General features: G+C 45.3%; 1 protein-coding gene across 1 annotated transcript in view; it reads right to left on the reverse strand.

Annotated features, from left to right (window-relative positions):
* LOC148514803 (C-type lectin domain family 2 member A-like) overlaps window positions 1-14,782 on the reverse strand; it is a 110,708-nt gene that overhangs the window by 20,962 nt on the left and 74,964 nt on the right. Inside the window, exons 5-6 of the mRNA XM_088480925.1 lie at window positions 8,447-8,616; window positions 1,356-1,465 (exon numbers count right to left, since the gene is read on the reverse strand). Coding sequence (XP_088337051.1) covers window positions 1,356-1,465; window positions 8,447-8,616 — 280 coding nt within the window. The remainder of the gene's footprint in view (window positions 1-1,355; window positions 1,466-8,446; window positions 8,617-14,782) is intronic.

The raw sequence follows: 14,782 nt of genomic DNA on the forward strand, positions 1-14,782 counted from the left end.
GAGCAATCCCAGATACTGATGTGCTAGATCGTGCATATGCACATGGACGGACATCGCTAGTGTGTCTGTTACTGACAGATCGTATACACCCAGCATGGAGAGGGAACAATCCCAGATACTGATGATGATGGCAGCGGCTGCAGATGGAAATACAGTGGGTGGGATGAGCTTCCACATGCAAATGGTCGGACTTTCCATAGACACGAGTAGATTCTCGCATTATAATGAAGTAAGTAGGATGCCATCTAAACCCGGTCGCAGATGCGTCCAACCCAGAATAAGGCCCATAGTGTCATTTAGGGCTCTGTCCAATTAGGTGCTAGTACCACCATACTCGTGGACTTTTGTTCTCAGCCCTATAGGGCTGCATACAAAAATATGCGAGTCTGGCCACGAGGGGGCAGTTGCCGATATTTCTACACAGTTGCATCGCCAACTCGCCCCCCCCTTCGAACCGAGGGCCTGATTCAGACCCGGTTGCAAGCGCTGTGCGCTCGCAACCGGGTCGATGGTGGGCCAGTGCGCACGCGCACGACGGAGCCGGCTCCGTCGTGCACATGCGCGAGACCCGGCTAACGACGGGCAATCCGTTGCTGCGGGTCTCGCTCCAAAGGGGGCGATCTGTCGATGTTGAGTGACAGCTCGCCCCCTTTGGTGGGCAGGCCGGGGGAGTGGCCGCCTACCATTTTGGGGGCGGCCCCACTGACATCACGAGTGATGTCAGTGGAGAGATTTCGGCTCTGTTAGAGCCGAAATCTCTCTGGGGCTTGCGGCCACGAGACCCTACCACAAGGGTCTCGTCGCAAGCCCGATGGTCGCGATGGCCTTGACCATCGCGACCATCATCATGGCCGCTCGCAATAGCTGTGGTCACCCACAGCTATGCGAGCAGCCAGGAGGCCGTTCAAAAAAAACAAAAGCCCGGCCCTGATTCAGAGCGAGCGCTCTGTCAGAGCGTCCGGCTCTGAATCAGGGCCCTAGTTGGATAGTGCCCTTTGTTTCCCTGACTAAATTAGCTATTGCTCCTCAAAGACCTAGGGGTAAATTTACTCAAGTGAGAGAATTTAGAAGTGAGTTTTAGAAGAGTTGTTGCCCATCGCAACCAATCAGATTCTAGCTATTATCTTCTAGAAGGTGCTAGTTAATTGTTATGTACTGTAAAATCTGATTGGTTGCTATGGGCAACATCTCTTCTAAAACTCACTTCTAAATACTCTCACTTTAGTAAATTTACCCCTTAGTATGTTTTTAAAGAATGTTTATAGCCATTGTGGTTGCCCAATTAGCTTGCTATGGATGTACAGTATAGTCCCGTTGATTATCAATTTTACTGATTCAAATCAGAGAAGACTTACAGTGAGCCATTGTGTGTAGCTCCATCCGTCCAGATCCAGGCATTATTATCATTGCTCCATCGTAGTCCAATCCAATAGTTATCATTGCTTTGAAATCTGCTCATGAATTTCTGCCATGAAGAAAATATATTGTTGGGTGAGTATCAGCTGCTTACAAATGCATAACATGTAGTAATGTAACATGACCCACAGTAACAGAGCCCGGCACCCGCTTGCAATTGAACACACTGGGCTTAATTTGGAGCTGGATGCAAGATCATTTGTGCATTGTAAAAATAAGACATGCGTAAGATGTGTTGCACCGTATATGCACAGAACTGGCATTTGAGTTGGCCCCTTAAAAGTGAACGTCCCTGACACACCTCTCCAAATGCAAATTCAATACCGTATAGGTAGACATACCAACAATGGGCAGTGGTGCAAGCAGATTCATTTCTATACAAGTGTGTGCACAAAAAATTGGCATGACCACATGCCACAAGGGGCATGGGTATACATCCCGGGACATGTCCAAGTGACATTCCCCATTTCTCATCACTCTGGGAGCATGACCAGCTGTCTGGGAGTTGCTAGGTTGCCGCTGGTCCCTCACAGGCGCAGGAGTATGTCTCGAAGCCGTACACTGTCACTTGCTCGGCAGCGCAGCTAATGGCAGGACCACGCCGGTAGGGGTGGGTATGATATACTGGCTACCAATTTTGTAATGGTATGCCATATCGCCCCATACCACCCTAATTTCACCATTGACCATGGAATCTTAGAGATTAGCCTATAGACCTAGTAGTCCAACAGCTCTGGTGCAGGTTTGCAGGTTCATGGTTATAACAGTCACATTTTTGCCCATCGATAGGATTGAAATCACCTTGCTTGTTTCCGAAGATATGTGCAACATATGGACATATTTTTTGGGTCCATGCAAATGTATCAGTTTTATACAGCAAGCCCATCTGAATTTAGCTTGCAGTGAGCACATTAAGCTGCTTATTGCTGGACGACTTCTACATAACTTGATCTAAACTGAATAAAAGCAGCTTACATTCCCTTTCTTTCCCCATTAATATAGTGGCACAACACAATGTTTGGCAGTTTAAAGTCAATTGAATTAGTAAATGACAATTTATTATAGAATTAATTTAAAGCATTGCTTTACTATTACATGACAGGACAGGACATGACAATGGGGGGAGCACACCTCTAACTCTTCCGCTATATATATACTGGATTGTTAGAATAGCCACCTTTCCTACTAACCAGCAGCACACAAACAAGCAACATAGGCACACCAACCAACCAACTAACCAACCAACCGACCGACCGACCAACCGACCGACCGACCAACCAACAAGAGAGGAAGGTGGGGAACTTCCATCACCAAAGAGGCAGATCCCACCTACTCTCCTGACTACACTAGCTTCACTAATCCCTCCCCCCCCACTACCCTGATAGGCTGCCTTGTAGTAACATCCTGTCAATCAAACAATTTCTTAAGCTGGGCAAACACGGCCAGATAAAATGCCTGTCAGACCGACAGACATTTTATCTGGCAGCCTGCCAGCCCGCAGATGTCCGCAGCATACACTGTGAGATATCTCACAGTGTATTAGCCCCGACATCTGCGCTCCGCCGCCGGGGAGGAGACATTTCCCTGTTCCTTTCATGGGAAAGAACACAGGAAATGTCTGTTGGCCGCGGCTGGGCATACACTGCCCGATGCGGCCGACATTTGAACTAATAAATATCACATCAGACGGGCATGCTGGACAATCCAGCATGCCTGACCAAGCGATATTTAACCCTCGGTCGCCCACACACACGCTACAATTATCGGGGCGATAATTGTAGCGTGTATGGCCAGCATTACTCCTTAAACCCATATCCACCAAATTATCCATCATCCACAAGTCCAATGCACTTTTGCGCTTATTGCAAAGCACTCAGGCCCTCATTCAGAGGCGGTCGGAGGATGCAAGCGGTCGCTCAGAAACTGGGCGGCCGCTTGCATCCTGACCGGCCGCCTCTGTTTCGGTCGTTAGGCTGTGGGTTTACACCCACAGCTCTAACGACCGCTAGGGTGATGGTCGCGATGGTCATAGACCATCACGACCATTGGGGCTTACGACGAGACCCTAGGGTAGGGTCTCACTTGTCGTAAGCCCCATAGAGTTTCTGGCTCTGTCAGAGCCGGAAGCTCTCCACTGACATCACTAGTGGGAATGCCTCCGTTTGGGCTGCCACCCCCCTGGCCCGCCTTCCAAATGGGGCAAGCTGTCAATCAACATCGACAGCTCGCCCCCTTTGGAAAGAGACCCGCTACGACCGGCGCTGTCGGTCGTAGCGGGTCTCACGCATGCGCACGAAGGAGTCCCTCATGCGCATGCGCACTGGACAAACATCAAGGCGGCCATGCGGTCGTAGACCGTACGCCCGCCTCTGAATGAAGCCTTCAGTGCCTGAAATAGGGTATGCCAGGACAATGTACAGAAATATGTCTTCATTTGCTCAACCTATTTTTGAAAAGCAAGTGGTGCCAGGACACAGTGAAATCCCCTCTGGTGGTGCCGTTGTTACAAGCCGCTGCACTGAGAACGCAGGGTGTGACGAATGCCGGGCGATCGTTTGCTGAACTCCCCGCCATCAGCTGTCCATCATCCTTGGTCTGTCCTGGATTGGCTCCTGCTGGTGTGAAGGCTGCTCTGGTGCCGGTGATAGCGTTTCACGTGTTTCCGGTTTTGGTGTTGTCTCCTGTTATCCAGTCGAGTACCCAGTCCTCCTGTCAGATTCTGTTACCTGCCGTTTGTGTCATCTAGGCGGCACGGTCCGCATATCAACGCTCTGCTGTTTGTGTCATCCAGGTGGCACAGATAACACTGAGTCCAGAGTGCGCAGTTCAGCATCCAGCTGCTTGTGTCAACCCGGTGGCACAGGCCGCACTCCAGCGTCCAGTTGCTTGTGTCAACCCGGCGGCACAGGCCGCACTCCAGCGTCCAGCTGATGTGTCAACCCGGCGGCACAGGCCGCAATCCAGCATTCAAATTAGACAACCCAGCGTACCACCGCCAGTGTCAACCCGGCAGCACAGGTCCTTCATCAGATCACCGCAGCCAAGGTTGCTGCACAGCTCAAAGGCTGCATCTTGTTCTATGGCCCACAGGCCACAGCTTGCCCAGGCTGCTACACGGCCCAAAGGCCGCATCTTGTCCTACGGCCCTCGGGCCACAACAAGCCAAGTTTACCAGCCCTCAAGGCTGCTACATGGCCCAAAGGCTGCATCTTGTCCTACGGCCCACAGGCCATAACAAGCCAAGGCTTACCAGCCCTCAAGGCTGCTGCATGACTCAAAGGCCGCATCTCATCTCACTGCCCTCGGGCCGCGACCATTCAAAAACTTTCCAGCCCTCAAGACTGCTCCACGGCCGCAGCTAGCTAGCTATCCTCTAAAAGATATACCCGTTCCCTAACAGCCATGTGCCTCAATCTCTACCAAAGTACATGGCCTTGAGGAAACAAGATGTTGGCATTCGAGGAGGAGCAAATATTTACAATGGCTGAAGGGAAGAGTTAGGGGGCTTGTCAGTACATGGCCATTTTACTCTTTAAAAGGCCTTAGTTTTTAAACCATCTGGTGAGATCAGTTCTCATCCTAAATTTAATGTATAGTTGCCCATTGTACTGGAATCTCAGGGAGACCCCGGAATTAAGGGAATTATCTCCTGGGTCCTGGAAAAGTGGGCAATTCTCATGCAACCCGGTGGCTCCAGTGCTTACCAGTGAAGTTGGGCATTGCAATAGGGAATGACAATTTGCATAATCCCGCCCCCTACTCAGCCACCTGGCCTGTCCTCTCAAGGGAATTGCTAGAGAGGATCTTACCTGAGTGGGCGAGTAGGATTTTGTGGGATGGACTTTGCTAATACTACTCAAAGACAGCTGCATTTCTAGGTGCTCCTTAAATGTTAATATTTTTATACTGGCCATAGCTGTAACTAGGGCTCTGAGCGCCTTGTGTCTGCCATGTCACTTTGTGTGTGACATCATGACGTCGCACATAAGGGGCCGGGGCTGCCAGCAACTGAAGCTGCAGCAGTGCTCTGAGCAGCTGTAATTATGGCATCCAATGGACGCGACAGGCAGCACTACCGCAGAAATGATTCAGGCACCCTGCAGCCAGAAGCAGGGGCCGTAGGGTGGCGACTGTGTCGGCCACAGAGCCCTGCGCTCTGTGTGGCAGCACACCCCTAGGTTACGGCCCTGATATTGGCAAACACAAATCAAAATGAAAAAAAAAAAGACAGTTACAATGTCATTTGAGCCTCACTGAATGCTGCCCATGTTAGAGGAGAGTGCACTACTGCGCTGTCTCCTCCTCTCTGTGCAGTGGCCCCCGTGGGATGATGTCACTGCGCATGCTCAACCCAACACACTCCAGTCTGTTAAAGTGCCACAATACTGCAAAGATGTGCAGTACTTAGCTTCTCAAGTGACCCCTGTTATTACCGCTGTTATAGTCACTGTGACCTCCACTGTTAACCCTGTTTAGACCGCTGGTTCTAATAAACCCAACAACCACAAATAAGTTATATTAATTGCCCAAAGGGGGAAGACCCCTCAAAATTACACCTGCTTGCATACCCAGAGGGTGCAGAGCAGCACCACGGTTGGATAGATGTGCATTTGTACAGCCATTAAATAGTGAGTTATATGGGTATATGAGCGCTGGTGTGGAATTATGTAAAAGTTATACTAAAATTGGTGAATAGCATTACTGTTTATGCCATTCCTTTCCTCTATTCCCTCCCCTCTGCTCCCTCTTCTCTCTCACTTTTTATACATTTTTTTTATTTTGATTTTTTTATATTTATATTTATTTTAATTTTTATTTAATTTAGTTCATTTTATTATTTTTTATTTATTTGTTTTAATTTTATTTTTATTGTCTAGTTCAATTCACACATTTTTATATCTTGCTATTCACCAATTTTAGTATAACTTTTACATAATTCCACGCCAGCGCTCATACACCCATATCTTTCATTTAATTTCGTAAATTTTGAGCTGCGGAAAATCAAGCGCCAAACACCATTTTACCCCAGTTACAATATTAAACAGTGAGTGATGAACCTGGGGCAGCCCAGCAGCTCGGAGAGTGCTGCCCCCCCCCCAGAGTGCTGTAAACGGGTGTGACGCGAGGCCACGCCCCCTTCCTGTACGGTCACAAACCTTTTTTCAGATGCACGCCTTCGGCACATGCATGGAGGTCCCTACACTGAAATTGCTTTGCTTTTATTTTATTTGCAATATTATTTCATTAGAAAAGCAAATTATTGTAGAGATTCCCTAAGTTCAATAATAAATACATAGGGGGAATTTTTTATGAGTCGTACTTACTGCTTTCCGGCATGATGTCAGTCGCAGAGTCGGACTGGCTCACAGGGGTACAGGGGAAATCCCCTACTGCCTGAGGACCCCACCCCCTCCACTAGGGGTCATGTTTCAGACTGTGCACTGAATTGTACATTGTTACTCTATTAGAGGGTCAGTTACCTGGTGGAGCAGGACCACTGATAAACATTGGTCCTTGGTTTGCTTCTATAGAAACTACATTAATATTTGCCTAATGGTTAGCCAAGCAACTGTGGTGTCTGGCCACACCCCCTCTGGTGGATGGCCACACCCCTTAAGCATGGGCCTCTATTACTGCATTCCCCCCGGTGGTCCCTTTATGCACCTATCCGACACTGGTCAGACGAATGGTCAGGCGAATTATCAAGGCCAAACCTCTAGAAAATCATTGCTAATCCATCACTTCAAGCCTGGCATCCTGCAAATCGCCATCCTAATTTTTGTTTTTAATTAAATAGAATAAATAAGAACAGCTACAGTATCTTGATTGATGGACTGAAAACAAACAAAACGAAAAAAACCTCCTTCCTGAATAATATTTAGCAGTGTAGGGCCTGATTTAGTTGTGCGCTTTGGGTTTTGCCGTTCCACCCCCAAACATCGGAGTTGTACGCAGACCATCAGGTTTACGTACAATCCTGTATCAGCCCCCTGATTCAGAGCCGCACACAATGCGGGTGTTCTAGCCGTTGAGTCAATGTTAAGTATCATTGACGCCCTCCTGGTACCTCTGTGTGGCGGGTACCAGGGCAAAGAGAGGGAAAAAAGTGCTCCCTTTAATTGAATAAAACTAATGTATATCCCCTTGGTATCTTAATACATGGAATGTGTACCCCTCTTTATATTATATAATATAGTATTATCAGCATTTCTATTTTTATATAATATCTGAATCCTTTTTCATATTATTATGTTTTATAAGTGCTCCATTTCTATTATTATATAATATCTGTAACCCTTTTCTGTTATTATTATATATTATTGGCTGAAATACCCGGCATTGCCCGGGTTTAAATCTTCAAGTTATTCCGTTTTATTCTGTGATGTCATCCAAATCCATCCAATGCAAGGCCCAGAACAGGCTCCCTGGGTCAAAGTTCTGCCCAGCGTACACCAACGAGAGGTTCGACCAGGACCCTAACCCCCCTAAAGCCTGGATCCAACTGTACCACCTTGTGTTGGTTTCATCCCAATCGGTGCAGGGGTATCTGAATAATACATAACCGGACAGACAGACAGACAAACAGACCAATGAATTATATATATATAAGATAAGAGACCGTCCATTTTATTGTCACCACCACCATTAAGTTAAAAGCAGCAAGAAAACGAAAAACAACCTCTATAGGATAAAATCATGACAAACTGCTTAACCACTGCTTCTAAGCCAAATAAATTGTGTCCCTAAAAATGATAGCCTGTACAGTATACTGTAAATACCAAAATGGCTTCCCTGTGTCATTGCTCTAAAGTTTGAAGTTGTACAAGACACAGGGGTCTATGTACTAAGCAGTGATAAGTGACAGAGTGAAAAGTGATAAGTCTGTGATGAGTGCCAGCCAATCAGCTCCCAACTGTCATCTCACAGGCTGTGTTTAAAAAATGACAGTTGGGAGCTGATTGGCTGGCACTTATCATAGACTTATCACTTATCACTGCTTAGTACATAGACCCCACAGTTTTATACTCACCAGTTCCATCTCGTTGTGAATAAGAGCCAAAGATGCACTATGTGTTTTACAGGCACTCTGGCTGTTGGTCCATGTATCAGTGTTGTCAGAGAAATAGTAACACTTCCCCCTGTGCCAGATCCAGTCATCCTCACACAGTGCAGACTTTGGTATGGAGGCTTCCTGTGTTACTGCAGCAAAGAGACAAACATCAACATATACTGTACTGTGCATTATTCCTATATTTATACTTGGAAATGGCTTAGACCTGCTGTAATTGTGTTTCCATTGTGCACAGTAACATTATAGCATCACTGAGGAATACTCTTCAACTATTGTGTCTCTTCATAAGGTGGAATCATTGTACATGTGAAGTCTCTATAAATGCTTTTATACTGATTGTAACGAATGACTCAGACAGTGATTACATTAACGCATGTGCAGGCACTTAACCTTTGTACATCCTGCGCATTAATGTTGTTACATTTGAACGCTTGAGCCGAGCATCATCTTGCAGAAAATAAACGTTAAGGGTAAATGATGGTGTCGAAGCTGGATAATTGGCTGAGACAGAATCTGTTAAAATTAAAATCTGCACGACGCCATTTTGCAAATGGCAACAAGACGCCATTTTGTGAATGGCCGCCCAGCGCCATCTTAGCGAATCTCACACATTATTGCAATGCTATTATTTAGCGTTGTGCGATTCCCACGCAATAGAACAATGTTAAAAGTCCTCATTATATAAATACATACATTTATTAAAACATATAATCTGACCAACCCTGCAAAACACGCACAACGGTGTACTTCACAAACATGTAGACGCACAACGCTAACTAGCGTCTTTTCTTAATATCCTTACACTTGCACACTTGCATAAAAAGGTTCCCTAGCACTAAGGTTTATATTCAAGGTTTTATTCATTATTAAGTATGTAATAAAGCGACTGTATTTAAGATCTCAGGTTTAGTACATGATAAGCAGACCGTGTTTGGTGCTATTCTAAACTACTGCTTATTTGCAGGCTTCCGGTTCCATCGGCAAGGAAATCGCAACATGCATCTGGGAATTATGGATCATAGAGAGATATGCATTAAAAATGTACTCTGTTCATGTATTGTAATTAGTAAGTTTAGACTTGTTCTTCGGCGCTAAAACGGACACAAAGAAGCTGTTGGAGGCTGAACTATTACAATACAAACTGACCTATGAACTGCATCGTAACAGGAGAACCAGGAAGAAGAACCAATGGGATTATGCCAACTTGTTTTATTGTATTGCCTATCTCTGCAAGGGTTTATATGCAAGCACCCTGAATCTGCTAGTCAGTCATCTTTTCTTTGCTGTTGACGGAGGTTTCATAGTTGATGCCGGGAATCTGGATTGAGAGCGCATGCGTAATGTATTGACTGTATCTTGTGATTGTATAATTTGTTTGCGCTAATTGTATTTAGATCACAGCGTGTAACTATCTGCTTTTTGGTGAATAATATCTTTTTGTGTTTTATAATCACAATCCAAGTCTGAAAAGAAATTATTTCTTGTGCGACCTACAGTATAATGCTAAATGGCGACATTTAGGGTGTATAGATAGGTAGGAATTCACAGTTGGGGGCTCATAGAGTGAGTTCATGCTGCCAGTTTACATGGTAACACACGGTTATCGATCTCTCAGCAAAGGGTGGAGGCGCCATATGCAGGAAAGAATGCATTGTGCCTTCGAAAACCTGCTACCACTGGATGCTTAGAGACCGCTATCCGTTATTGTGTGAGTTCAAGGCGCGCTGATTAGAATCCAGGGACAAGGAGGGGAAAAGTTTTTCTTCCTTCGTTGATAAAGGTTTGTGTTAAAAAGGGGAAGTCGGACAATAGCGTACGCATATGTCCTGTATTGCTGCCACGTGTTCAATGGTCATTGTATGTATAACGTGCTTGCTTGTTAAACCTCTGTATTATACTTCTATATTGAGGGAAAAGGGTTTTTATTTTCTGTACAGAAAAGGTGTGTGTAATTGAAATGTGTGAGTGTAGAGCAGAGGCTACTGTCTGTTAAGCCTGAGTATAAAGCAGAGGCTACTGTCTGTTAAGCCTAGGTGGAGGTTACTGTCTGTTAAACCTCAAGTGGAAACTCGGTAGGTGCCCGACGGGACCGTACAAACTACTGGGCCAGTGCACAAAACAGGTACATTGTGGTATTATTGAGAAATAAGGTTTTTTCTCGGTCCGAACACCCATTAATCACAAAGTCCAGTGATCAGTTATGTTCTTTGGGCGATGTGATCGGACCACATGATTATTTCAATTGTGATTATGAAGTGGGTGTCGTGGGAGTGAAACTGCTGGCAAGGGTAGGGGTTATTGGAATTCCTAGATGCTACCAGTGGCAGTAAACTCGAAGTAGGAAGCCAGTGGTAAAGCTTGAGTCGATTTACCACGGGTAAAGTAATTTGCTAAGCGGTTATTTTACTCCTCGTGAAGCACACGGTCCCTAAGGGTGGGAAATCGGTGCAATACGGGAAGGAGTGCGTGAACGTTAGCTCTAGAAAAAAAAATCGCTCACCAATCGAAATTCTCTAGAGATTGTTCAACGTTTTCCCAGATGGGTGTGAAACAATCTCTAGTAATGGTCGATGATGTGCTGCAGATGGAAGGGCCATTAGGGTTGGCCAGGTATGTTATGTTTAAAAAGTATGGTGCATACGCTACAGCGTATTGCGACATATGGGTCAAAATGACCAAGAAATGTAGAACACCTTTTCCTAAGATTGGTAGCTTTGATTCAGTGGTTCTGAACAATCTCAGAGACAGTATATGTTTAGTGAAGTCTCTGAAGAAAAGAGTAAAGTTTAATGAATGCTTGAAATTGTGGCAGCACAAGGGAGATATGTGGCTTAGCGGTGTGCACACGATGTAAACTAACATCTCGTGCATGATGCAAGGGAGCGCGTATGCAAATAGCATTGCGTGCACGCCTCAAAGTAGCACACACGCACAGCAAGGTAGCGTTGCGGAAGGTAATGTCAGTAGTTCACGCGCACCACCACTGCCCTATGCGGATGGGGGTGAAGGTACAGTCGATGTAAAAACTCATAAAAATGTAACAAATAATTTGTACCCTCTTCTAAGTAACTATAAGGAACATGTTGATGATATAGATGATGAACCTATTGTGATGTCCGCTCTCTCCCATGTTGCGCAAATGTTAAACGTACCAACACAGCAATCACATGTAGTACCAGAAATGGAGGTAGCCCCACCCGTACAGGAAGTATTAACCCCCGCTTTAACAGTAGCGGAGATTACTAATACCATACATAGTAGCAGTAGGCTGAACCCTCAACTAGGTAATCATGCCAAAGGTAGATTATGGCAGGCATCCATCCCGTCCGGGCAATAACTGTTCCTAATGGGAATCCGGACGCACATGGTGTGGTGGCCACAAGGGATGTAGCGATACATTGTCCATGGACAAGAGCAGAACTACGTTCCATATTGACAGATTTCCCTGACCCTAGGAAAGAACTAGCAAAGTGTCAGAGATTTATAAAGGATTTAGGTAATGCTCATGAGCCAACCAATAAAGATTGGCGAGTGGTATTACGGGCATGTCTTCCACACAATACCGACGTGAAAAAGTTTAACACGGCCTGTGTATTGGATGGAGATAGTCCCATAACTGATGAAGGTAATCAGAACAATATAACCCACATTGTTAACCAATTGGCTGTATTTTTCCCATTAATTGTTAATTGGAGTAAAATCTACACAATTAAGCAGAAAGAGAGTGAGTCTGCAGCAGATTATTTTACCAGAGCGCTGCAGACTATTACCCAATACACAGGTATAGAGGACATAAAAGACAACACCCATCACAGGGAAATGACAATCACAGTGCTTATGGATGGTTTTAAAGATCCTCTAAAGGCCAGGGTTCAGACCTCACTTCTTGGGTGGAGGGGAGTTACAGTGGACACACTCAGGAAATCTGCAATTGAACATGATAAAAACATCTTTAGGAAGAGAGAAATGCAGAGCGAGAAACTAATGGCTGTTAGTATTCAAGCTCTGGAAGTAATGCAAATACCACCACAGCATTCATTACCACATTCAACCACAATACACACTTCCCATAAAATCTCCAAACCATTATTCCTATACACAACCACAACCTTTCCTCATTTTTCCAACCCACACAACAACAACCTTTCACAACACGTCAACCACGAAGGTGTTATAGGTGTAACCAGGAGGGCCATATAAGTAAGTTCTGTAAGGCTAAGAAATGGGAAACACCAAACCAGAGAACACCGACATACCCACAGAAGGGGCACCCACAGCAGCCATCACCTGCTCACGTCACAGCAGTGAATGCTTTGCTGGAAGAAGATAGTCAGCTCTAGGGGTCAGGTCACACCTGTAGTCTATAGTCAGTTAGGTTAACTGGGGATGTTAGAGAAGAACCTGTAATGTTAATTGATGTAGCTGGTACTAAACATTATTTTCTTGTAGACACAGGGGTGACCAGATCAGTAATAAAATCTAAAAACTAATTTACAGGTGACCAGCGAAACAGTACCAGCAATTGGCGTAACGGGTAAAGTGCAACATTATCCTTTAACCAAATCTGCAGAGGTTAATATCGGTCCATTGCATACCAGGCACGCTTTTCTCCTGGCAGCAGCAGCTCCTACTAATTTACTGGGAAGGGATTTGTTATGTAAAATGGGATGTGTAATTTATTGTACCCCTGATGGTATATTTCTAGATATCCCAGAGAGAGTTGCGCACGAGGTGAGGGATATACTGGACACTCCCCAAAGGTTAATGTTTCACTCTACTGTTTCAGATAAAAATCCATCTCAAGTAGAACAAATGTTATCTCAAATACCAGGTTCACTTTGGACCAAAGATGGACAGGACACTGGATTAATGGCAAACGTAGCTCCCGTAATGGTAAATCTAAAAAGTGGTAGGCAAGCTCCAAAAATTCTCCAGTACCCATTAAAACAAGAGGTAGAGATAGGGGTTTATCCCATAATTATTACAACAGGGAATTTTAGTCCATACAGCGAGTGTAGCCAACAGTCCCATCTTTCCTGTGAAAAAGAGTAGTGGGAGGGGTTATAGGCTGGTACAAGACCTTAGAGGGGTTAATAAGGTAGTAGAGAGCCAATTTCCCGTAGTGCCGAATCCAGCTGTCATTCTCATGCAGATCCCACCAAATGCAACCCATTTTACTGTCATTGACCTCTGTTCTGCTTTCTTCTCTGTCCCCCTCCATCCTGACTGTCAGTACCTATTCGCCTTTACATACAGGGGGGTACAATACACATGGACATGATTGCCCCAGGGCTTCATAGACAGCCCCAGTATCTTCTCCCAGGCCTTACACGACTGTTTACAATCTTTTCAACCTGCCGAAGGATCTGTTCTAATACAATATGTGAACGATTTATTGTTGTGTTCTGATTCTTTTATGTCATGTTGAAATGATACTAAACTTTTATTGCTTCATCTCTCGCAAACAGGACACAAGGTTGCTAAGGACGAACTACAGCCATGCCAGTCCAGGGTTAAATACTTGGGACATTGCCTAACCCAGGGGTTACGACATCTGACCACTGACAGAATCCAAGCCATACAGACCGTGGCACTGCCGCAGAACCAACAGCAAATCCGTACCTTCTTGGGAATATGTGGATACTGCAGAATGTGGATCCCAGGTTTTTCTATTTTGGTCTTGCCATTACAGGACTTAGGGCCTGATTCAGAGCCGGACGCAACAACAGAAACTGAAATTGTTGTCATATGATATGCCTGAAACAAACTGTCATGATGTTGAACCTGGAGAATTTGTTATGATCAGAAATTTCTTGCGTTCAGGTTGTTTGACAGATCGGTGGGAAGGTCTGTATCAGGTGTTGCTGATGAGTACAACTTTATTGAAAGATACCTGGGTCCATTTCACTCACTGTAAGAAGGTCAACCAACCGGTGGAGAGACAAGGCAGAATCGAGGCAGATAACGTAGACCTGTCAATTGCGAGTCTGTTCCGGGAAGGTTAAAGGTTACAGTGAGATACCTGAGCTAGAGAAATTTGTAGATCATTGTTTTCAGCAATGGAGTGGTCTGCTGTGGTTATCTTTGTGTTTTCTCCCAGAGTTTTCATTATCTTGGGTTGTTTCAGGATTTCTGGTTTCTGTGACGGAGGACAGAGGAGCTGGTGGTGATATCAATGGAGTGGAGTTGGGAGAAGGAGTGCTATACCAACCGGGGGAGTATCTGACCAAACCCAGTACAGTAGTTGTTAAGAGATCTGCTATGTTGGAAACTCGGAGACAGTGTGAAGGTCTA

This window comes from Taudactylus pleione, unplaced genomic scaffold (genome assembly GCF_031769625.1).
Source record: "Taudactylus pleione unplaced genomic scaffold, aTauple2 ptg000258l, whole genome shotgun sequence".
NCBI lineage: Eukaryota > Metazoa > Chordata > Amphibia > Anura > Myobatrachidae > Taudactylus > Taudactylus pleione.